General features: G+C 38.0%; 1 protein-coding gene across 18 annotated transcripts; it reads left to right on the top strand.

The window, feature by feature from the left end:
* The first annotated feature begins 3241 nt into the window (after positions 1-3241).
* dido1 (death inducer-obliterator 1) lies at positions 3242-25776 on the top strand. Of its 18 annotated transcripts, none has more exons than XM_077203166.1 (17): positions 3242-3400; positions 5473-5513; positions 7156-7269; positions 8620-9520; positions 11524-11869; positions 13131-13349; positions 13802-14015; positions 16772-17336; positions 17922-18081; positions 18209-18325; positions 18417-18524; positions 18802-18958; positions 19095-19581; positions 19678-19825; positions 19927-20016; positions 20158-20353; positions 21431-25776. In XM_077203166.1, exons 3-17 carry the CDS (start codon positions 7188-7190, stop codon positions 25261-25263), a joined length of 7623 nt encoding a protein of 2540 aa, XP_077059281.1. In that variant the 5' UTR covers positions 3242-3400; positions 5473-5513; positions 7156-7187; the 3' UTR covers positions 25264-25776. The 18 variants fall into 18 exon arrangements, with proteins under 18 accessions (XP_077059281.1, XP_077059274.1, XP_077059277.1 ...); XM_077203159.1 differs by having other exon boundaries at positions 18417-18572; XM_077203168.1 differs by having other exon boundaries at positions 3282-3400; positions 13134-13349.
* Positions 25777-25889: the final 113 nt, after the last annotated feature.

Genomic DNA, 25889 nt, shown 5'->3' with positions numbered 1-25889 from the left:
TGTGTGTGTGTGTGTGTGTGTGTGTGTGTGTGTGTGTGTGTGTGTGTGTGTGTGTGTGTGTGTGTGTGTGTGCGTGTGTGTGCAGAATTGATGTCAGGTGTGTGTGGATTGCATCAATTTGCTCCTGATCTTCAAAGTACAGCTGCACAAGCACTTATTGATGGAACAATAGTGAAAAAAGTGTCAACTTAGCCACTTTGATTTCTTTTGGCCACCAAAAGAAATGATGGACTGTGCAGAGAAAATTGAAAATGACATTAAAACCATGTCCATGTATGTCTCTGTAAGTTGTTTATTTTGTAAGTCATAAAAAAATAATGGGTGTTTATAAGTTTAGAGATAGATTTTAATTTTTTTTATAGCTAAAGCAAACACACCTTTATGAGATGCAAGTTAAAAAGAATTTGGTAAAGACAGAGTATGATAAAACCCACATTAAGTGCACATACCCTACATTTTAGTCCCGACCAGTAAGCTATTTTAAGAAATGATGTTGGAAATAATCAAAATATTTGAGTGAGTGTGCAGTTCAACTCTTTACTTAGAGAGAGATTTACATACATGTATACATGCCTATTATAAATGTGTCTTTTGTGTGTTCACATCATAGAGTGTAAAAAAACAAGTTCAAATATTTCCAATATCTACTGTAATGTTGCCCCAGAAACCATGTGGAGTATGTTTTAATGTAAGGAGTAAACAGGGTCTTACCAGAAGAGGCCATCTCACACAAGCTAAAGACAGGCAACAAAAGAAAATTAAAAAGAAAATGCATTTTAAAGTGAGTAGAGAAGACTAGGGGCAACTAAACCTACACGTGGTATAGCTAAGTTTAAGCCAGATAGAACATAAACCTGACCGTCAAGAACTTTTTGTCTCTCGAAATAAATTATAGACCCATCCATTGATATAGAAATGAATTGATAGGCTACCTATACCAAGCTAATTGTTTATAAATAATAAATGTTGCATCATTGCTAAACAACAATAACTTTAGCAGATTATTTAACACACAAATGACAGAATCTATAATTTTTTGTCAGATTTTCATTCTAACGATAAAAATCTTGATAATACGGTATTATTACTTTGTCTTCTGGGCAAGATTCATCCTTATAAAGACAGAACCATTCAATGATCCTGATTTAAGAACATTCTCCTCTGATATAAAGTCCCTTTTTTCTTCTTTTAAGAAAATGTCAAAACCTTTAAACTCAAAGGTTTCTAAAATAAATAATATCATTGAGTCTGATGTAAAGCACCTTTAATTTTTTATATTGACAAAATGTAAAATTGTATTGATTTGTGTAGCCTCAATCTCTTTTGATGTCCCCCTCGTTATTTTTTTTCTCTTTCTCACTGTTAATGTCTTGTATCCTTTCATTTGCAATACAAAATAAATAAATGTATTAATTAAAAAACAAAAGAAGATTGTTTACTAACATAACTCAATTCGTGTCGCTGTACAGCCACCCGCTACTGGACGCATCAGGAACAACAGGGGCGTAAAACTGTCAGGGGCGTAAAACTGCCAGGGGCGTATATCTGCCGGCTCCCGGTCTGCAGCCTCCCCTTACTCGCACTGACTGGGTCCTTCTCTGGCTCAGCCCCAGCAAACGCGCGAAAGCACGTTTGAATTTAGCAGTTGATCACGCGATGCACTGACCATTCTTATCACATCGGTGTGATCGTAGGTGTGAAAGGGTTTTAAAGATTATAATTTTACAATAATAATGATGTGCACGGAAAAATCATTTATAATAAAATTGCTAATACTCCATAAAATATTAGAATGGTCAATTTTGATTTCATGGGGACTTGAGCTGACAAAGTTCTACCTGCCAGTCGGTCTGTCCTCTGCACTTCTTGTCTGGTTTGGCCAAAGACTTTATATAGAAATAAGAAAGATTGTGCACTGGTATTACTATGAAGTTATAAGTTTGGTGAACAGCTTTGGATAATTTGATGTTTCCCCATTCAAAGACATAGAATCTGTACTTGCATGTCTGAAATAGCTACCAGAGAGGAGTTTCAAAGATGGCCGCCGAGTGAAATGACTTGCCTGAAATAGGGTGACCATTTATTGATTACCAAAAAGCAGGACACTCGGCCGACAAACAGATACTCAAACGATATTCGAAGTTTACTCAAAGATGCCTTATTAATTTCAATACATTTAAAGTAGCCTATGCTTCCTCTGTATGGATAGAAAAGTGTTACATTAGAAGACACAAATTCAGATAGGCTTCTCAGAGGTTACTAAACATGTTTTATTATGCGGGGTTTCAAAAATAATTAATGAAATAATGATAGAAATAATGTCTCTTCTGTATTAGAAAAATAAATATATAAATAATAAATAACTAAAAGAAATACCTCCGAATTGAACAAAAATAGCTCCCACAAACTTACAAAAACGAACTAAAAAAAATATATTTATATCTTTAGCTTTCTTCCTCTTTATCCTGTTTTTCTTCCTCATCCTCCTTGTTTGCCCATCTACATTTTGCTGTAGAGCTGATCTTTCCCAGCAATTTTTTATCATCACTTTATAAAAAACAGCCAGGACGGCCAGGACAGGACGTGAAAACAGGACATGTCCTGGGAAAACAGGACTGTTGGTCACCATAGCCTGAAAGGGACTTTGGTTTGGCTCAGCTACCAATTCAGACCTCAGAAGACTACAGCGGATAGCCCAGACTGCTGAGAGATTCATCGGGACACCCCTTCCCACACTCCAAGAACTGTACTCATCCAGAGTGAGGAAAGGGGCTGGAAAAATCCCCCTGGACCTCTCGCATCCAGGCAACTACTTCTTTGAACTGTTGTCGTCTGGTCGGTGCTACAGAGCACGGAGGACCTGAACAGCCAGGCAAAAGAAAAGTTTCTTTCCTCGGGCCATCTACCTCATGAACCGTTAAATGCCCCCACTTTCCAATAAGAACATGTGCAATACCCAACTCTATTTATACTTCTATTAGTTTAGGATATCATACCTCTTATTCACATTCCCTTATAAAATTGTAACCTATTTATCGGTAGGGCCTACATTGTCAAATGCCTTTTTTATATATATTTACTTTGCTTTTATTCTTAATACCCTTGTCTTAATTGTTGTCATTCTGACTGGGCACTGAAAGCTTCTGTGACCGAGATTCTGAGTCTGAAAACTAGAGGGCGCACTTCTGCATGTCAGATATCTGAGGATGATGCAATTTCACCCCCACGACGCTGAGTCGCTGTCCTACATTGTAACTTCAACTTCGAATGAGCTTCGTCGTCTCACGCTATCTGGACTGGAGCACTACAGGCAAAGATTCGCCGCCATCATCAACAAGAAAAGAAAATGGAGGTCATACCGTTGCATTGACCGAACGCCAAACGACATTAATGCTATCAAGTAAGTATGCATTTCCAGTTGTAATGAGCACTAGTGCATGCTATTTCGCTGTTCATTTGTGCTTAAGAAAGACAGAGATGCAGACACAGTTTGTCATATTTAACGTTACATCAGTGAAACTCGCTCTCCAGTAATGGCGCCATGAGCCTCCGTATTTATTTGATACGATAAGAAAAGATTATTCCAGATGGAGAATACCAAACCGGGACAGAAGAGTAAACCGCTGTATTTTGATTAATAGCTGTTGCTATGCGAGTATTAACGCATGTCTGTTTTATGAATTGGCAATCTTATTGTATTACAATTTGACTGTACGTTATTCTCAAAAATATTTACATATTGCTATGTACCCGATTGCATTATTTACGTCTTTTTTAAAAAATGCGATTGTTAAATGCGAATTTTTATGCAGTAAAGTTTTGATTTGTATAACGTTACTGTGTCGACAAAGTGGGTGTGTGCGCTTCTCTGCAGTTGGCACTAACGTTTAATGTGGTGCACAATGTTTTTGTGCTTTTATTTAGGTCTAATTTATCGTAATGTTAAATTTGTTTATGTATTTTTCTGCATGAATGGAAAGTTAGCCCTTGCATAGGATATATGTGTGTGACATACTTTCTAAGATATGTTTAAATATTTAAAATCTTTAGCATTTATTGCATGATTTTAAACTCTGCCTAATATATTTTGTCATTTAAATTGTAAAAATTACGTGTAGACGATAATAGCTTCTCACGTGGCAGCTCTCCGTGACCGAAACCCACCAGTCTTACATGCGATTCGTAAACGAGTCGGTTCACGAAAGCAGTCTGTATGATTCCCTTACGACACTGGGGCACACTAAATAATATACACCTACTAAAAGCATATTTATCAATAACATAATAATCAGCAACATATACGTACATAATGTTTGATTGGAACGCCGGGACGTAGGAACCACGTGATGGCGTCATTGCTATATGATGAAAACGGCAGGGCTGTTCGAAAGAACTGATTCGCAGAAATGTTAGATTTAGCACCAGTAAGTTACTACATGCAGTCCAATCAGAACTATATTCAGTAATATTCATAGCCATATACCGGTACACACAGGCTTTTATGTATAAGTCTAAGGAACATAATAGCATGAGTAAAATGATCTCTTGTGTAAGAGACAGTGAAATGGAGGTCGTGCGCTAGCTATTAGCTAAAGCTAACGGGCAAGTAACAAATCTCAATATTTAATCCTGGAAGACAGCTTTTGCTTTATCTAATTTTATCGCATTTTCTTTATTACGCTTAGGCGTGTTTTACAGCATGTAACGTTAAGGCTTATAGTTTTGCTTAGTTGCTCGTGTCAGTTTTGTTGGCGTTAAACGTTAACGTTAGCTAACTTGTTACTGTGGGCGGCCATTGCACAGCACAGTTGTATTTCTTATTTAGTTTCAAACGACTATAGTATGCAGGAATGCTGTATTCATAAAAATACCACTCCTTCTGAAAATGCATAATCCTTCCTTAAATTAGGCCTACACTAGACAAGGGTAATTTTATGGATCTCAGGCACGTTTAATAACTAGGCCTTGGGCACATTTGTAGCGTAAATTTTCTTTTCATTCTTATTTGTTGTTTTGTTTTATCTCAATATTTTTGGTTAATGCATGACGTGTTTTCAGTAATACTTGCTTTTAACCTTAAGATGGTTGGGTCTATTGCAGTAGTTGATGAATATTTTTGGTGTTTGTTTGAGCTAGTAAGGATTCAAATATATGGCTTATTTAATTCTATATAGAATGTCCATTTGCTTAATGTATTCAGGTAAACTGGTTATTTTTGCAAATGTATTAACTAGGTTTTTTATTGATTTGTAGACCTAATAATTGGCAATGGGTATTTACAATACATCACTCTTAGTCGTATATTTTTTTTGTATAACTTGGACTAAACTGGCTGAATAGGAACATAGATTACATACAGAAAAAGAGTTATGTTGTGCTGAAAGGACAACCTAGCACATTGAGTTAACCTTCTTAACATGAGTGGTCAAGTTTTCATTGCTAATTTTTAACTTTTCTTTTCATTGTTTATAGATCACTATCTTAAATAGAAGAGTTCCAGTCATAGCAAACAGGTACAGCATTTCACTACTGTTAGTATGAGATACTGCATGTTTTTTGACAACTGAAGTCCTACTGTTACTGTTTATCGTAGTGAGAATGGTTGACAGTAATTGTGTCCTGGAAACTTATAAATATGACTTGGGCTATGCCACTTGCCTCCATTGCCTAATGCATGTTAGAGAATCAACCAGATATATTTAATACAAATATCACGTCATACAAAAAAGTACATCAAAGATGACATGAAATTGTATGAAACTCAAAATAATCAAAAATAGTTTTTGCATAGTAATATGAAATTAATTCCTAGTGTGTAAACATCTCAAATGAATTAAATTGAATGATGAAAATGCAATGCATTGACTGTCTGCTTCAAAAGCTGCTTTATAATTAGACTACTAGAATACCCAATGTAATAAATGTATTTCTCTGTTGTATGAAATGTAAAATACACAATTCAATGGTGGAGGTTTTCAGTAGTAATGCAAACTTGATATATGCATGTCTATTTATGTCTTCTTGAAAGAGTGTATTGATTCGTCTTTAGTCCTTTTTAGAAGTTTTAGAAGTTTCAGGAAAAATATATTCAAACTCATTGCACAAACTTTTTATGATGAAACCTTTGTCTATAAATAAGTCAATATTTTCAACTGATCCTGCTGCTTATTTTTTAAGAATAAAATAATTTTATGGAATATTTTCTACTATTCCACTAATGTGGTATTCTATTTGATTCTAATTCTTGTGGTGTGTGTGTGTGTGTGTATATATAGACTTAAAAGAAGTCTTGTTTACCAAGGCTGCATTTGTAGTTAAAATAAAATATAGAAAATAAAATAATTGTTTCTATTTTAGTGTAATTAATTCAAAATGTAATTTTATCCTTGCCATGGCAAAACTGCTTTTTTCCTTGCTGAATTAAAGTATTTTCTTTTTTTAAAATGTTTAAAAAAACAAGACTTGTGAACTTTAGTGTGTTTATATCTTTTACAGTCTATGGTTTATATATGTTCAGTGTACCTATTTTACGCAAAATTTACACAATTCATAAACTATTTAGTTTTACTGTATTATTGACAATGGTTTGAGTTAAATTTGGAGTTTACTTGTGGGAAATTGTTAATATTAGTATTATTTGTATTCGCAGTTGTGAATTCGGATGTGTTCTTTACTTAACCAGTATTTTGTGTAATAAGATTCAGGGGGCGTCATTCTCTGAATTATACAGTTTGAACATGTTCTAGATATTAATTATATTAAGATATTTCGAAATATTTGTTTAATGTGATTTAGTTGAGAGAACAAGAGACATAGTTTCCATCAGTGTCATGTTTTATTCTTGTGTAAATGGTTTAGAGAATATTTTACAAATCCTTAAATTTGTATATAATGTATTTTAATTTGGATACACCCTGAATGCAATAGATCAAGGATGGAGCACTTTTAGACATCTCAAGCATGTTAAATCCTTTTTATAGGCCTCATCAATACAATTTACTAAATGCATGCATGGCATATCCAAAGGAAAGACCCATTGGGACCTCCTACTAGGATTCCACAAGGCTTCAGCTGAGAAGACTATTCGCTTAGGAATTTGTAATACTATTTGGGAGTCGTGCGCTCCATTAAATTTTTGTTCTTTCTTAATTATAGATATTCTGTTTGAAAAATAGTGTCTCTCTGCTATGGAGGAGAGTGTGAGCCCTGAGCTGGCTCAAGCCCATGAGCCTGAGCCTAGTCAGGATCCTGTGGATACAAGTTCACAAGGTACCCACGGCCCACTCCACCATTGACTCCAATCAGGATTTCAAATTGGGAAATTATTGAAACGGGATATAATCATTGAGATTTAAGGGTTCCTATCTATTCTGTGCATGCACTGGAAAATATTAAATGGCTAAAACCTTTTTTTCTTTTTTTTTTTTTTAATGTGTGGTGTGACGTAACGCATCACCATATCAATTAACATGTTTTTACTGATACTGCACCTGCATTTTGATTGATTTATCAACTTGGATGTATATATTAGGGATGCTCCGATCAGGATTTTTGCAGGATAAAAATTGTATCTTAATTTCAATCAATGTTTCATCAACCAATTGGCTGGATTTAATAAATAAGAAGCGAAATATAGCAGACAATATAGGATAAGGAGGTGCCCGCGCGTGAACTGGAGCGCGTCTCATATATGAGCCGAAACTCAGCGTATAAATGACTTGCCTTACAGATCTCAGAACGTATAGAAAGCTTGAAATGCTTTAAAAAATAAAACCCATTCAAATTGATAAGAAATGGGGTACTCTCTGCTTGTATAGTCCAATCCGTATGAAGTGTGCATTTCTCTCTATAGGCGCGTTCACTACTGCGAAGATGGCGTCAACATCTCCAACTGTATCTTTGCAGCCAGAAAACACTAGTTTATTAATAAACAATTCAAATGTACCATGCTGCTTAAACATTACTTTTGCCGGTTCTTTGTGGCAAGCTTTATGCATGCGCTTGATATGCGGAATATAGACAATATTACAATAACGGTCATTATGGTTTAGTATTTTCTCCTATATATATATTTGAGTAATTAAATTAATATAAATATGCGATTAGACTAATGGCTTAAATGAACTACTACTAGTCAACTAGAAAACTTTAGTCGTGCCTGGGCAGCCCAATTTATTTCACATATTTCCTAACCAGCGCGTCACTGCGGGCGTTCTGAGCGAGCGGCGCTGTGTGGACTGAGCCAGCGAAGCAACTCTTCAGAAATCTGATCTCTCTGGAGGACAATGCTCCTCCACATGAGATTCCTTTGAAACATACATGGCAAATAGCTGTTTCTCGACACATCATAGTAATTCCACACCGGTGATGACATGACTGCCAAATCATTTAAGTCCCCACGCATCATATAGCCTACCTTCTCACGTTTTGACGTAATCAAATTGTGATCGGTTTGTGAGATCGGCCAAGTTTAGTGAGCACCGATCGCGTCATAAAATGTGAATATCGGCCGATCGATCGGAGCATCCCTAGTATATATAATAGTTTAATGAATCAAATTGCATATCTCTAGCATTTAATCATTTATTGTCAACTAATTTTGCTACGTTTCACACACAGGACCAACATCGGTCTCAGACGAAGTCAAAGATCAAAAAGACCAAGGTGATGTTAGTGAAGACAAAGTAGAGGACCCCGACAAATCCACAAAGCCCTTACGTGAGTTTAAGAAGACTTGGGGCTTTCGTCGGACCACCATTGCTAAGAGGGAAATCCCTGGAGAAATGGCAGCGGAGACTCCAGAGGGCAAGGGCGCCCCAGTGCGTCGTAGCGGCAGGCAGGCAAAGCGCACGGACAAACTGGAAGAGTTTCTGGTCACTGTGAAGCGAGGAAGAGGAACGGGCAGGAGGAGTTGTCCCTCACGACTTGAGGGAGGGGATCCTCCATCCCAGACCCCAACCGATGCTGAAACTGCTTCCGAGGCCAGCTTTGACGGAAATGCTGAAGCCAAATCAGAGGAACAGAAAGCGGCCTCACCAGAGAAAAGGGGCCGGGGAAGGGCGAGGAGGGCAGTGACACCTAAAGCAGGCGGAGACTCAGTGAGTGATGATGGCAGCTCTGAAAACGAAGATGAGGCTGAAAGTGAAGTAACGAAAGAGACTCCAGAACACGTTGAGACTGAGTCCAAGGCTGAAGACGGAAAGGATGTGGAAGCAAAAAAGGAACAAGAGATGGATGTGGAGATGAAAGAAGAGGAAGATGTGGAGGAGGGTAATAAGAGTAAAGAGAAGTCCTCAAATGAGTCCATAAATAGACGTCCTACTAGAGCAGTCAGTAAAGATTCGAAAAGAGACTCTAAACCCAAAGTAGGAGTGAAGCTCCGCAAAGAGAAGAAAGAGAATGAGGAAGCGGATGATGACGATGACGACGACGATGATGAGTCGTCGTCCAGTGATTGCGACAGTGACGGTTATGATCCTAATGCACTTTACTGCATCTGCAGGCAGAAACACAACAAAAGGTACGTGTGTTTGTTAAAGATGCATGAGATACTTTTTAGCTGATATGTTGTTTGCTGGATACTGGGTGAATTCAATTTTAACTGATGCATGTAGATTTAGTGGGAAAAAAGACTAAGAAACAATGTTTTTATGAGATGTAAATTATTTTAATACAATTTTAAATTTTACATTTAAAGTTATAAAATATAATACATATTTTATACATATCCAAGTTTTATAAATATACGTATTATAAAATGACTAAGAAAAGTAATGAAATAATCAGTTTTAATTATTTTAATAACATTGGTATACATATTAATTATATACAGTATATGTAGTTTGTTTAATATTATACACTTTAGTGTCAATGTATTTATCACTTACATAAAGTAATTATATAATTAAAAAGAATTTACTGAAGTTGACAGTGAAGTTATGTACTAAACATAAAAAGAGCTCTTATGTGAGTGTCATCAGCAGAAGATTGAGAGCACAAAGGAACAAAACTCAAGTTTGTGCACATGTATCGCCTGGAGTATTTTCAACTAAATCATGAGTTTCACAGAAAGCCTAAACAGTCTTTATCAGGCCAAGGAGGAATCAATATAATGAGTGCTAGTAAGTGTTTTGCGTGCTAAAACTATTAGGTCTTGTGCAAGTTATTGGTGTCATGTACATTTTAAAACTAAACTGTATTTGTATTGCCCATAATAAGTATGAGTTTGACACAAATTACAACTGTATTTGATTGACTTGTGCATCTTGAGGGTGTTTTCACACAGCAGATATAGTTTGATCTATGTGGGGCACACACTGCAAGTGTGTTGCATTCCAGTACAGACATTTCCAATAGGGATGGGATTTTTTTTTCTAAACAAGCTAATGTTTAGCAAATATACACAACAAGCTTTCATTACTTGAGGTATTCTTTTAGTTGAAAACATTAAACAATGTGTGTAAAGAAAAAATATACTGATCTAAAGCATTTAAGCCGAAGCAGACTGTGCCAGTTACCGTGCAGAATGTACATTTACACTAGTCAGCATATGGTTATTGTGTTTATATTATTTCACATGTCCATGTTGAGGTTAACAAATACCCACATGCTCAGGTGAAAGTTGGCTCCTCAGTCTGATAACAATAAGGCTGAATGCAGAGAAAATGTGCTCTGCCGAAAGACTGCAGGGACACGGATAACGTTGTGCTGAGCAAAGTTTTTACAGCACTTTGTGTTTTCTGTTCTTAAACCTGTCTCCCTCGACTTTGCTATCAGATAAGTTATCTTCACGGCTCACTCGTTGGGTACAACTGCGCTTACCTGCAATTGTGAATGTCTTTCTCATACGATTGGTGTTTGGATTTCATGGTATATGTATGATAAATCTGTTTCACCCGACAATCTTTCCACATGATGTGTTGATCCATTTGATCTAAAGTAATTCCATTTTGTAAGGTCATTCAGTAAAATTATTTTGATCGAAGACGACGACCTTCTGTGATCAAATACAATCAACGTGTTAGTCAGCTCCACAGCGCCACCCAGTGTATTTAGTTATAACTGAGTTTTAGCAAGGAAAAGCAACATATGTTGCGCAATTCAAATAGTTTATTTTGTGCACACCAATTATATACGACCTATACTTTTTAAGTTGCATTGTTTTTACTGATTTCTATAATTGTTGTTTCATAAATTATCAGCAGTAAGGTGTTTGTCAGATTGCAGAAAGTGTTTTAAACCCAAATTGAAAGGGTCAAAATTGAGTATCCTGACAAGAATTATTGATACAGGTTCAACAATTCTGTATTGGTCCATCCGATTTCTTTGTTAGTAGTTCATTTAACACTTGAATAATGTTACACACTTGTCCTTATCAGGCAAGATGCAAAAAAGTGGCATGTTTGTTTGAAGCAGAGATTGTCCTTTGCTTGCTTTCTGTTTTTGTCAGCAGAGATTATATGTCTCTTGTGGATTTAATGATTATTGAGGGTGTTTGGTCATTGTTTAAATCCTTGTGCATAGGTTCATGATCTGCTGCGATCGCTGCGAGGAGTGGTTTCATGGCGACTGCGTTGGCATCTCTGAGGCACGTGGACGACTGATGGAGCGAAATGGAGAGGACTATGTCTGTCCAAACTGCTACACACAGAAGGGGCAGATTTCCAAGGCCGGCTCCTCCACAGCAGCTGCAGAGAATGGCAAACGGCCAGTAGCTGGCCTTCGTAAAACTGAGACCGGTCTCACTACAGCATCTAGCACTTCAGCAGCCACCACAGAGGAGAAAGCTTCTGATGACCTGGGTATCAAGGGCAGGATCGAGAAGGCTACCAATCCTAGTGGGAAAAAGAAAATAAAGATTTTCCAGCCGGTATGTCTACGTATGAAACACGAGTTTGAACACTGCACTTTACTTTTCTTTTTTACATTTGTTTTCATGGTGTTTGAATGGTGGCTGAAGAATACAGGTTCTGGATACAGTTATCAATGCTTAGTGTTTCCATGCTTGAAGTTTGACAGTTTTTCTCACAGGATTTTATTATCAATGACATTTTTAAAATGCTTAGGTTTACCTTTAATTTAATGTAAAATTGCAACATCAATATCTGATTCGGATTATTTATTACTTTGTCAATATTTGGCATTTAGCTAATTTTAAAGCTGTCATATCTGTGTGATTTTTTCAATGTTTCATTGTATAATATAAGCATGATTACCAGGTTTGGCCACAATTTTTTAGCTAATGTTGGGAAAACATCAAAAGGAAATCAGATGGCAGCGACAACATTTGAGAACCACACTTTTTAGCGCCATTGCAAAGCATGAACAATGTTTTTATTGGGTTTCATGTTGTTTTCTCAACTGAATACCTTTCCTGCTAATATAAAGGGGGTTTGTAACAACCAAATCACTTGAATTTCACCTCCTAAAGGCATCTAATTATGATATTAAAATATGGTAAGTTTTCTTTTTTATAATGTAATAATAAAGAGATTGCCTCATTAACAATGAAACTAAAAGGTGTCTGTAAATGACCCACACTTAAAATACATTTTGAAATCAACAATATGCTAAGACTAAATACTATTAAAGTCTAATAATTGATTCTAAATTATCTGATGTCATAATATTTTCTCATCTTTTTTGCTATCTTATGTCTTTCCTATATCTATTAACAAGAATTGCAAAATTCTATGGTTTTTGTTTGAATTGTAATATTTTTTATGCTGAAAAGTAAAAAAAAAAATCAACTATTCAATATATTTACAAGTCTTGTGACTTTGTTTTGGTTAGCATGCTACTATTGCTGCGGTATATAATATCTGTTGAATGTCCAGATGAGCTAGTTGAGTTAGCAAAATGTGCAGTATACAACTGAGATTGTTGCTTTTGGATACTGTATTCTGCAATGCAATGACTTGACCATTTAGTTCTAATGCCATGGATGACCTTGGAGTTAATATTAGTTAATATTAAATAATCTTTGACTCATTTGATCAGGATACAGAATGTTAAATTGAGTGAACAACACTACTGTTTAGCTTGAAAAAAGAAAAAACCCCGCTGCAAACGGTGTAGATCTACTGCCGTAATGTAGTGGCCACAGAGGTTTGACATCCCTGAGTTTTTAGCAGGTGACTGCTGTTGAGGGATCTTCCCTCCCAAAATGCATCGGTCCAGGCTGTGAGAGAGATGCCCTCCCTGACTCTGTCTACTGTGGGAACGACTGCATACTCAGACATGCTGCTGCCGCCATGAAGATCATCACCACAGATGGAAAAGACTCCAAACAGAAAGAGAGGTGCAAACCCAAAATGCAGAAAAAGACCACAAATAAATCACCACAGAAGGTATTATTAATAGCCACCTAATAATAATAATAATGCAATATTCATTTTATTAAGGCTTTAATGGTAGGAAATTATTTTACAGATGGGTTATGGCTGAATGACTGTTAAATGAGGATATACTTACATTAGTGTTTAGGTGTAAATTGAAAAGTTTTTAATCCAGTACTTGCTAATTCAGGTGCACGATAAATCAGGAAAACAGGTATTGTATTTGCTCTTTTTCTAAATGCTATAGGTCATTTAAATCTTTAATTCTCTATTTTCAATAGAATTTGCTCTAAATGTAGAAAGTATTGTTGCATTTTAAGTAGTGGGATTAAGTAATAGCTGATGTTTTTCCTTAAAATTAAATCAATTTAATAAAATAAATATATATATATATATATATGTATGTATATATATATATATATTTTTTTTTTTAAATGCTATCAATGCTTGTCTGTTGTCTATAGAGGAGTTCTGGACCAGAAAGGAGGTCCTCTAACCAAGGTGAGGAGGAGGAGGAGTCAGAATCTGGGACTGAGGAAGAGGATGATGATGAAGACAAGCATGCAGAGGAGCACCCACCGCCTCCGGCCATGTCATCCTGGTCCAGTGACCATAATTACATTGCAGTAACGCCAGAAAAGACTACACCCATATCAGCATCTGTGTTAAACAAAGCGTGTATGTATCTCTCTGAGGATTTTCCACATTTTATTGACCTGTCTCTACCAATGATGGGGGTGTTGAACTGTCAAGAACAACTGATTGAAATTGTTGCAGGCTAAGGGGATTCAAAGATCTAAAAATAGCAGCTCTTTTCTGGTGAAAATTGGACTGAAATTGAAATTACGTGACTTTAAAGGATATTAGCGCCAGAATTTTAGCACAGCTATAATTATGGTTTTAAGCTGGACACTCAGTGCTAAATCTTAAATATTTTGTCAGTGTTTAAATAACACTGCAAGATGCTAATATTTGAAAAATACCTGTATCAGGTCATTCAGAGATCCAGAACAGGTAAGTTTAAAATAAGAGAAATATGGTAAGTATTTATGATCTAAAACGCATAAAGACTGTATTTTACAGTCTATTTATAAGTGCATAATCTATTTTATCTAACTTTCTCCGGCACTAAAAAAAGTGATCTAAAAATTTAGATCCTAGGGATCTCAGCCCAAACTGTAGTGCCTTGCCATGATATGCTTTTGTAAAGCTTTCTGATAAACATCTACAATGTATGTGCATGTGAATTTGAGTTTCTCAATGTGTGGAATACCATTGCCATTTATCTCCAATCTTTGCCGTCATCGGGGCAATAACTTCATCCGAAACGCTGTACTGACCGCACACCTGATCAGGTAGGTTTTGGTGTCTTTTTCTCCTGCCCCTCCTCCCCGACTAAGAATAGAACATCTCAGATCACATGGACATTTGACTACAGTCCTGTTACATAATAATGAAAACATGTAACTTTTTAACTAACAGCTTTTAGTTTGATATTCCTTTGACTTGCATGCACTGCATTTATAAATCTTGAGTGGACAAAAGTGGCATTCAAAATAAAGTGAAATTTCGGATATTACTCTGCTGCCCCTGTGCTTCAATTGTGAGAGAAGTCTGTTTATTGGATGACAACATAGGATGGCATGGCCTCTGCCTGCTTTTGGCCTTTGTCAGCCTTCCGCTAAATGTCACAGTGTGTTTTGCAATAAGAAGCCTGCAGTCCTTGGAGCCGGCCTGAGAGAAGAACTGTGGTGCTTCAGAAAAGTCCAAGAGCCCAGAGAGTAAGCTGATGTAATGAGCAACCGTAATGAAGAACAGCTGAGGACATCATTATCACCCCCACAGCAGACAACGACAGATTTCACATGCCTCATTATTGCAGCACACAGGGATATGTCAAGCTTTGTTTGTACATATACACAGAATGTAGAACAATGCTGATACTCTTGTCTTATTGCATATTTAAATATGAACAAATTACATATTGAGAGGTTAGTGCACTTGTTGAAAGCTGAATGCAGTTGATTTGATGCAGAGGTTGAATTTGGTTTTCTGCACTAGTAGGAATGATTGATTACTGGAAAGGGCAATTTGTTTTAGTTTTCCATATGCAAAAACAAAGGAGGACACCTTAAGCTTAATGTGGGGTGCGTTTGATACCTGAAATTATGATTTAGAAAATCAAAATGAATGCCAATCATTTTTGTGTCTTTATCCCCGAAGCTTTTTAAAAATGGGTTTTTAGTCTTATGAATGTGACATTAGTTTACATAAGGTTGCCTTGGATTGATTGTCTTCTGATTTTAGTGTTGATCAAGATATGGAGAAATTTGTCTGATAAGAATAACACATGAATGGGATTACTCTGATGTTCTGTAGTACTTTGTGTACCTTCAATTGAAAGTACTTTTTTAAGGATGCATTACTGCAATACAAGTGAGCTTATGTCCACTGTGGTTTATTGTACATGTTGACATGCTTTTTTGTTATGTAGCTGGGATAATATTAATCCTTTATACCCCTGGTTAACAGACAAGGCTTAAGCCTAGTCTCAGACTAAAATGTATGTTTGAACAGAAAGCATCTTGCACTGACAGTGCTATTGTTTTCTCAAGATCCACACCAGTAATGTTTTGTTTTCTTTCTTCTCCAAGGCACGTTTATAAAAGCTAGTTAAATGTCCTAAGGCTTAATCCTGGCTTAATCTAAACCCTGTCTGTGAAACCAGGCCATAAAGTCCTTATGTAATGTTTCCTTGAATTATTACTTCAGGATTTCAATTTTTATGCTTTTTTTATATATTCAATGTGCTGTATTGTTGCACATTGGCAGTACTTTCAACAGTTTAATTAATATAATTGACCCCCCATATGGATATATATCCATATATTAGTGATAAATAGGATGTATAACGAAAAAATATTTTTTTTAAAGGCAGCAGTGAATCTTAATTTGGCTCATGTGGTATGAACCCTTTATATTTTTCTTCAAATTTGCTGTATATTAAAAAAATACATGAAAATTGACAAATAATAGCTGCTATGTGCTTTGGTTTGTTGGTACATTATTTATGCTACCTAGTCACTTGCTGATTATTATGATTAATAAATAGTTTAAAGAGTATAATTATATACATACATCTGACTGATCTGTGAGTCAGGTAGTCCTTAAAGATGATTGTAAAATATTTTCCAAAATAAAGTTTACATGTTCAACATTTTCTTGTTTGTGTCTTTAATCCAATTCTTGAACTGGTAATGGTGGTCTTATTCAGTAACTTGAGAAAATTATTAGAGTTTCAAGGCAAGGCACTACAATTGCGCAATTCACACTACTATTTTTTATTTATATTTTTAATCAAATGAAGAGCTTTTTGGAGTCATTTTGCCATTTCTGTATTCATGAATCCTTTTATTCCTTTTGTTGTCCAGCAGCTCCCCAAAAAGACAAAGAAAAGGAGGGCAATGAAGAGGTCAAACCAGAGAAGGAGACTGCATCCGCTGACAAGAAACCCCCTGCTACAAATGTCGCTCCCAAAGGTGGGAAGAAGTCTCCTGGCTCCAAGGGGACAAAGGCTGCTGCCACCTCTCCTCTTCCCAAAGGCAAAACAAATGCAGCACATTTGAGCAGTGGCAGAGAGTTAAGAAAACAGCCCATACCGCAGGGCAAATTGAAGAAGCCGGGACCACCCCCACCGCCAATTCCGGTTTTATCTCCTTCAGGCCCCCCCGGATCTCGCCACCATGCCTCTGGAGCGCTTCGTGTTGGCAAAAGCACCTTTACTATCCCAAAAAAACAGCCACAGGCAGGGCCAAAGGAGTCTTCAGATCCTGGTCCCTCTCCTACCACTAGAACCCCACCTTCCCCAGTGTCATCCACCCAACACCCATTGCCTAAACCAACCCAGCCTGCTGCCACTACTGCTCCTCCACAGCCACCGCCCAACAACCAGATGAGATCCAACATCAGACGATCACTGACTGATATCCTGTATAAAAGGTGAGTGATTATTCAGAGGTAGAACGTTTACTTTGTGCTGATTATTTTTATCTCATGAACTATTGTAGCATCTGTTAATATCTAACCTGATGGTAAACATAAACAAAAAATAAATACACATTAAATTGGAAAATCATTTAGATGAACTTCTAATTAAAAAAAGTTTCTAATTAAATATTATTAAAGGTACACTATGTAACTTTAAGTGCCCTAGTGGTTAATTAACAAAATGCATGCTCTCTGTTTATGTGTATGACGAGTCACGCCGGTACTGGGTTACTCTGGTGTGTTTGTCGTCCTGTTCTGTCTAAAATAGTATGAATATAAACACTTTTTTTAGGCGTACCATAGTGATTCAGGATAAGACAAAAACAGTTTGGAAGATGTATTCATGATGTATTTGCTCATTATATTAATTGTGTATATTTTCTACAAGAAGTTACATGGTGTACCTTTGCAGTTTTTAATAGGTTTAAAAATTTGCCTTTTAAATGTTTTCCTGGATAGTGATTAAATATATTATATAAAATTATTTTTAATGTCATTCCAATAATTTGCATATTTAAATTCATTATTGTTTCACAGAGTCAGTGACAGTGATGATCTCTCCATGTCTGAGAGCGAAGTGGGAAAGTTGGCCGTCAGCATTGAGAAGGAGATGTTTAACCTTTATTTGAACACTGATAACAAGTACAAGAACAAGTACAGGTCCCTTATGTTTAACCTGAAGGACCCCAAAAACAAGGTCAGTTACCTTTTTTGTATGTTTAATAGAGATAATTATAATCAATTGTAATGTACATATGCATTTTTAGTAGCTTTGTGAGATGTAACAATGCTGAGAGTTTTTTTTTTACTTGGCTGTGTGGCAGGGCCTGTTCTATCGTGTGATTGGGGGCGAGATAAGTCCTTTTAGGCTGGTGAGATTGAGTCCAGAAGAACTTCTTTCCAAGGAGATGTCAGACTGGAGAAAATCTGAGATCTCTGAGGTAAAACAAGATAGAATTTGTTTGGATGAACTCCGATAAAATTATGCTATTTTCATGCTCTTTGCTTAAACTTATGTACTTATTCCAAAAGAGTCTGGAGTTAAGTGGGAGATCCCAGCCCAAAAGTGGATCTAGACAGGAGGGTGCTCCCCCAGATGTAGACATGGAGGAAGCTCCTCCTCCTATGTCTGATGGAGATGTATGTATGCCTGCCACTTCCCAATCTCCCTACTTGGCTTCTGCTGCTGTAAGTGCTGGCTTTCTTGCTTTCCTGTTCTGTCTTTTCTTCCACACACCTTTCTGTATCCCGCTCTCATTTCATTTTCCTAAAGCGACTCCCTGAATGCATAATTTGTTCTCATACCTGCCATCTTGATCTTATTTTGTCTATTCTTTCACATGGATGAGAATAGTATCCTAAAGTATAATATTGTTCATTGACCCTCTCATTCTATGTTTGTCCTTGTTTTGTGCAGGACTCCCAAGAGGACACACGGCCTACTTCTGCACAGCAAGCACCAGTCTCTGCTGGTAAAGGCAGCTCAATGCCAGATATCTTTAGTATTATGCTGAAAGACACTACAGCAGAGCATAGGGCTCATCTCTTTGACCTGAACTGCAAGATCTGTACAGGTGGGACTATATCAACAAATATAAAAAGTCGCATACCCTTAAGACTTCTTGTAAAGTGCCTACTACTGGTTGTATTATATACACCTATGATCTGTCTAACAGCTAATAATTAAATGACACGTTGCTAATTTTTCAGGCCAAAAGTCTGCAGATGATGAACCTCCATCTAAAAAAAACAAAATGTCTGCGCCTAAAAAGCCAGAGCCATCTTTTAAGTCTAAACCAGAGGCACGACCATCCAAATCCCCTGCTGATATCCCTCAAGTTTCCTCTCTTTCTGGTGTTGAAATGGCTTTGCCTGAATCTGCATCTGTGATGGAGGAATCAAGCGGTGTATTTCCTGTGGTTCAGCCCCCAGTCACTGCTGCTGTACCAGCAGTCTCTTCCGTTACAATAACTCGAAGGGATCCTCGTACTGCTGGTCACCGGTCATCTGTGCCTCACATAGTCCCAGATATTCCTGCTATGCCAGCAAATATTCCTATCTCTGTTGAACCTGCGGTTGTAGAACCAAAAGGTCCTTTGCCTATGCCCCCTCCTGCCCCAACATCTGTAGCCAGACCTGTGATGCCAAAACAAGCGTCTTCACAAGATCTGCGCAATTATGGCTCAAGTACTACCAGGTGCAGCATATATGATATTTAGTGTAAAATGCTTTTCTTTCTACATTATCATTTTAGTAAGTAGTAATATTTGTAAATCTGTTGTATTTGCATCAGTGTGTCAGAGCCCACTCCTGAGGGTGAAACCGCTTTGTTCTTGTCTGGACAAGAGATGATGTGGAAAGGATTCATAAACATGCACTCTGTTGCCAAGTTTGTCACAAAGGCCTATATGGTTTCAGGATCATTTGAGCATATTAAGGAGGTTTGTTTTCTAAAGATTTCCTTAAAAGTCTTCATAGTAGGTTGTTGGGTTCAAGTTGAGTTATCGATTCATTTTAACAACTGTTTTTATTTTATTTGCAGGACTTGCCTGACACCATTCATATTGGCGGTAGAATATCACCACACACTGTTTGGGATTATGTGGGAAAGTTGAAGACTTCGCTGTCAAAAGTATGAAAAGAGAAAACAAATTTCAGTTGCACTAGAATCAAATTCAGAACTTAAAGTCAACCCAATTTAAATGGTACTTCACTTTATTCATGTGCATCATAGTGATTTTTGTTTTTTTGATGTTGAGTTTTCTTTTTTCAGGAACTGAGTCTCATTCGTTTCCATCCAGCGACTGAAGAGGAGGAGGTGGCGTATGTTTCTCTTTTTTCTTATTTCAGTAGCCGTAAGCGGTTTGGAGTAGTGGCAAACAGCAACAAACGCATTAAAGACCTTTACCTCATCCCTCTGAGCTCAAAAGACCCACTTCCTGCGAAGCTTCTGCCGTTTGATGGACCAGGTAAGCATGTACAAGGATAGTATAAAATCTCTTTTTTTTAAAGAATCATCTAAGTGTCTTTCCCAGACTTTTAATTAAAAAAATGTTTTGTTAACATAAGGTAAGCATGATTAAAGTCTGTCTGTATTTTAACTCTTTATTCTGCAAATGGAAAGCTTGTTCGACAATTTACAAAATGGAAAACCTTTCTTGGTCATATCAAACGCGCTATAAAATGTAACTCATACAATGAGTTTCTTCCAGACAAAGTTGTTTGTGTGCTTGTTTTGGTGTGTTCTTAATTCTGTCTGCAAGTTGTCATGTATTTTATGACTTTCCAATAAAATATATCATGAATCCAAGTTCGATGTCTTAGATATTTGTGTCTTAGCCTTATTTTTTTCAGGTTCATATTTCATTTTAAGAACAAGTGTTTAATAATGGCGTTGCTTAAAGTTACTACCTATAAATGTAATATATAACTTAAGGCATATAACTGATGCCACTTCACTGAAAATTACACTTCAAAATGAAAGTGCTGCCATTTTTGCTGTCTGCTGTTTGACTAGCTGTAATATCATGGCAACCATGGTAAGTTATATTCTGGACATCATCCCGTCTTATAAGGAAAACAAGTAAATCGTCTGACCTGCCCAAGGAGTGATTATGATCCTGAGACGAATTGCATAAAGCTTAGTCGATTAGAATTGTCATTATTGGCACAAGTTTGCCAGAGGAAGAAACGAGCAGTATTGTTAATAATGATAGGCTATTCTATCTATAGATTTAATATAATTAAGAGCTTTTATGGTGTGTAAGGGAATATTTATGCTAAATTAACAAAGCTTGTGTGGTAATTACTAATTTAATGTATCACAAGGATAATTTGGATGGTACAATAAAAAACTAACATAAGAACAAGTTTGGTATAGGTAATTTTTAACAGTTCATGTTACCAGTTTGTATTATGTGGGACAAGCTCTCTTAATCTGTATTTCTTACCTCTTATCATTATATAGGTGTTATATCCTAAAGATCCCTTAATCATAGATCTATAGAAAACTTTTTTGTGAAATAATGTTTTATCATTTTTTGCAGGTCTGGAACCAGCTCGTCCCAATCTCCTCCTGGGGTTGTTAATTTGCCAGAAGGACAAGAAGCGTCCTGGGGCCCCTCTAGAGAATGAGGAGAAACGTTCTAAAACTCTAAGAGATGATGAGACAGGCCTTCCAAAACCATCCATTATTGCTAAATCTGAAATAAAACAGGACAAAGTTCTACGATCTAGTCTGGATGCCATAAACACAACTCCCCCAGGCACCCCTCCACCCTTCAGTGCCCCTGAGTCTTTAAGTTCTATCTCTTCTGTGTTTTCCATACTCTCCTCTGTGAAAGCTGGTGTCAGCACTAGCACAGGCAGTAATTCTCCATCCTCCAATGTCTCAGCACCATCTACAGCCACTCCACTTCAGACTATCCTGAAAACACTTTTTGGTAAGAAGAAGCAAGATTCTGATGTCTCGTTATCACCTTCAGATCAAAGTGCTGTAGATGTCTCTGTGCCCATGCGGGATCCAATTGTACAGCAGTTTACAGTAACAAAGGGTAGAGAAGTAGAAGTACAGGACGATAGGCCATATGATCCTGAAGAAGAATATGACCCAGCTGTTGGCTATGGTACAGAAAATACCCATAATAAAACAGAAATATCTGCTGTCATTAAGCAAACAGAGGTCACCTCTATGATAGATGATGTAGCTTATGACCCTGAGGATGACTCTCTTTTTAATGATGCTGGGGTTGATCCAGGTGCTAAAAAATTAACTGAGCATCAAAAAGTGGTTGAAGACAAACAAATTGAGGAACAGAAACACGAGGAAGCAGCTCATCAGCAAATACCAGAGACTTCAATTTCTCAGCCTGTTACATCTCTGTTAGGTAACAGTCAATTGCTGCAGCTTGGTAAAAAGGTTGAAGAGTTGGTGGCAAAGAGTTCAGCTGCTCCAGTTATTAACCAGAGAAGAGACCCAAGGCAGAGTAGAGACCCTAGACAGGCAGCTGCAAATAGAAGACAGACTTCTGATTCCACAGAGACAGAGGAGGAATCTCCTGTTACTGATAAAACATTAACACAAGAAGCGACAGTGATAGAGACATCATTAACACAAACTTGCACAGACACACAAACTGCACTGTTGGACTCTACTGAAGATACATCAGTAGAGGATGCAACCGCAGATATTCCCCTATTGCAAGTTACTGCCACCTTGGATTCAGTGCAGCCTGCCATCCTGCACCCAGAAGCATCTAAGTCTGAGGAAGAAGGTGAGGAGGAGGAAGCAATCAAGAGTGAAGTGGTGCCTTTTCTTGATATAGAGAGCACAGAAGTTTCTATTCCGTTACTAGGAGAAAAGATTGACCCAGAGTTAGTGGAAAGCTACATGGAAAACGAACCTGAAGAGGAACACAAAACGAAGGATGATCCTATTGAATCTGAAATTAAAAGTTTTGAGGAGATTTGGCCTAATTCTGCCAGTATTTTGAAACCTGATTCATCCATTGGACAGTCTATTTTAAAAGCTGACCCAGTTTCATCCATTGGGCAGCCTATTGAGACCACTGCAACCACATATTATAACATTTCAACAATCAGTACTTTATCTACATCTATGCACTCAGGATTGCCACAAGATGTCATCCAAGACAACTCATCTTATATGGATTCTCACAGTTCCCATATACAGCATATACCAACAACAAATCCAGCTAGCATTCCACCTCCAATGTCTTTTCCTCCTCCAGTTGGGCCTCCACCTATTCTTGGTCCACCTCCCATGCAAGGCCCACCACCAATGACTGTTCCACCACCCATGCATCTCCCTCCACCAATGCAGATTCCCTCAATGCAAGGTCCACCACCTCCCCGTGGGGATAATGATCATTCTCAATATCCACTACCTGCATCATATCCGCCTTTCCAGAATCAGTGGGGTAGCAGTTCTCAGTTTGATGCTGCTCCAAGATGTCCACCACCTCAAAATTTTACCCCAAGAGTACCACCTCCATTCCAACCAATTGGTCAGAGAGGTCCTCCTCCTCAGATCTTTGATAATTCTATGAATTCAATGCCCCCTCAGCATATTGGACCAAGAGGCCCATATCCAGGGCCTCCACTACCCAGGCCACCCCCTCCCAGCTTTGATGGACAAAGGTTTAATGGGCCTCCACCCCCCTTTAGCTTCTCTGCACCTAGGGGCCCACCTCCACCATTCCCGAGTCCCCCTCCAAATCCTTTTGGTAATAGAGCTCCAACGCCATCACACTTCCCAGGGCCAAGAGGCCCACCTCTGCTTCATAATATTGGGGAAATACATGGCCCTCCATCTAACATGTCAAGAGGACCTGGTGATCATTTTGAAGATGGTGGGAACTCTTATCATCAGGGAATAGAGAAGCCCCAGATACCCTCACACGGGCCTCCTTTTAGGGGACCACCACCAAACCACTTTGATGGACGAAGAGGACCTCCTGGTCATACAGGTGAAATGTCAGGACAGCGATTTCCACCTCAAAACCAATTCCGTGGTTCACCTCAACACAGGGGATCATTTGAGGAACCACGGGGAACTTCATCTCAAGACTTTGAAAGGCACCGGGGACCATCAGTTCAGCAGTTTGGTGGCCCGAGAGGTCCACCAGTAGGACATTATGATAAGGAAGCTGTTGGCCCGCCAACACGATTTAACTACAATGATGATAGCCCAAGTGATGTTAGAGATGTTAGACCTGTTCGTGGACCTCTGCTTCCAACACCACCTGAAGGTCCCATACCAATACAGAGTCGTATAGGTGGACACAGCCCAGACACCCACCGCGATGACCACTGGAGACGTCACTCACCTGAAATGAGGAGGCGAAGCAGTTCCAGCAGAGACAGTGCAGAGCCACATAACCGTCCAAGTAGATTTGATGGTGGTTCGCGTGACAGAGATGCCCCTGCAAGAATGTCTGAAGAGAGGCAGCGTGACTTGTCTGAGGATAGGAGGAGAGACAGAGAAGGTGGACATGGTGGAAGATCATGGGTCTGGAACAGGGAACATGAGCATGAACGGGGCAGAGAAAGGGATCGTGAAAGAGACCGGAGCAGGGAACGAGAAAGGGAGCGGGGTCGCAGCAGGGAAAGGGAAAGAGAACACAGTAGGGAGAGGGATCGCAGAGAGTCTGACCGATACGGAGATGGAGACAAGAGGAGAGACCGGGATAGAGACAGAGACCGTGGCAGGGAGAGAGATCAAGACCGAAAAGACCATGACCGAGACAGGGAGAGAGATCAAGACCGAAAAGACCATGACCGAGACAGGGAGAGAGATCAAGACCGAAAAGACCATGACCGAGACAGGGAGAGAGATCATGACCGAGACAGGGAGAGAGATCATGACCGAGACAGGGAGAGAGATCATGACCGAGACAGGGAGAGAGATCATGACCGAGACAGGGAGAGAGATCATGACCGAGATAGGGAGAGAGATCATGACCGAAAAGACCATGACCGAGACAGGGAGAGAGATCAAGACCGAAAAGACTATGACAGAGAAAGGGAGAGAGATCAAGACCGAAAAGACCATGACCGAGAAAGGGAGAGAGATCAAGACCGAAAAGACCATGACCGAGACCGAGCAAAGAACAGAGACAGAGATAGAGACCGTGACAGAGATAGAGACAGGAGAAGAGAACGCTCAAGGAGTCGGGATCGAGAACGTGGAAAAGAGCGTGAGAGAAGAGATCGGGACAGAGAACGGGACAAAGACAGAGGCAAGGAGAAAGACAGAGACAGACGGGACAGAAGCAGGAGCAGAGAAAAGAAAGAGGAAAGAAAAGAAAGATCTGACAACTCAAGGGCAAAGTCTACAGAATCTGAAAACCCATCATGAATGTCATTCATCTTGACTGTTGACTGACACATTTTTTTGTTTCTTTCTAAATTTGCATGGGTTGAACGTTGCATTTGAAAGTCCCTTTTGTACTTTCCTTGCTGAATATTTTATGCTTTTTACTTACAAGTCCTTGTTGTTGATAACATCTTCAGGTGTACTACTTATGTGGTGACAATTTTGTCTGCACAACATACACTCTCCCTGTACTGCTATTTTAATGAAAACTATGGAAAACTTCACAGATCTTCACAGATAAAAAAACAAGACATGTAAATATGTATGTTTGTGTATATACAGGTATGTTTTTAACTACTTTTTTTCTAAATAGAGAAGTCATAAGCCATATAGCTTTAAAATTGTTTAAAGGAAAATGTCTTCAAAAGGTCTTTATATGGTAAAAGCTTAACCTCCTTTTCATGAATATGTCTGAAGGCTATTGTTTATTGATTGACCTGAAGGCACTCCAAGTGTTCATTTCATTTGTTCAATAAATTCTGTGATTGTAAAACATATTTTTGTTTTCTTTTAAGATTTTGAGAAGATTAAATGGTTTAGATTAGAAAATTGTATACATGGTTAACTTGTATGTAGGTTAGATTGTATGTATTTAAATAACTTGCTCT

The sequence above is a fragment of the Siphateles boraxobius genome, unplaced genomic scaffold, assembly GCF_051911475.1.
Source record: "Siphateles boraxobius isolate OS27281-9 unplaced genomic scaffold, OSU_SipBor_1 5, whole genome shotgun sequence".
Taxonomy (NCBI): domain Eukaryota; kingdom Metazoa; phylum Chordata; class Actinopteri; order Cypriniformes; family Leuciscidae; genus Siphateles; species Siphateles boraxobius.
This window is presented reverse-complemented; position numbering and strand designations above follow the sequence as displayed.

Bases quoted from the DNA above. Each gene is read 5' to 3' on its own strand.
- dido1 (XM_077203149.1), top strand. From the start codon at position 3,268: ATGAGCTTCGTCGTCTCACGCTATCTGGACTGGAGCACTACAGGCAAA. The intron at 18,573-18,801 runs GTAAGTGCTGGC...TGTTTTGTGCAG, and splicing joins CCTACTTGGCTTCTGCTGCT to GACTCCCAAGAGGACACACG. The intron at 20,354-21,430 runs GTAAGCATGTAC...CATTTTTTGCAG, and splicing joins TCTGCCGTTTGATGGACCAG to GTCTGGAACCAGCTCGTCCC.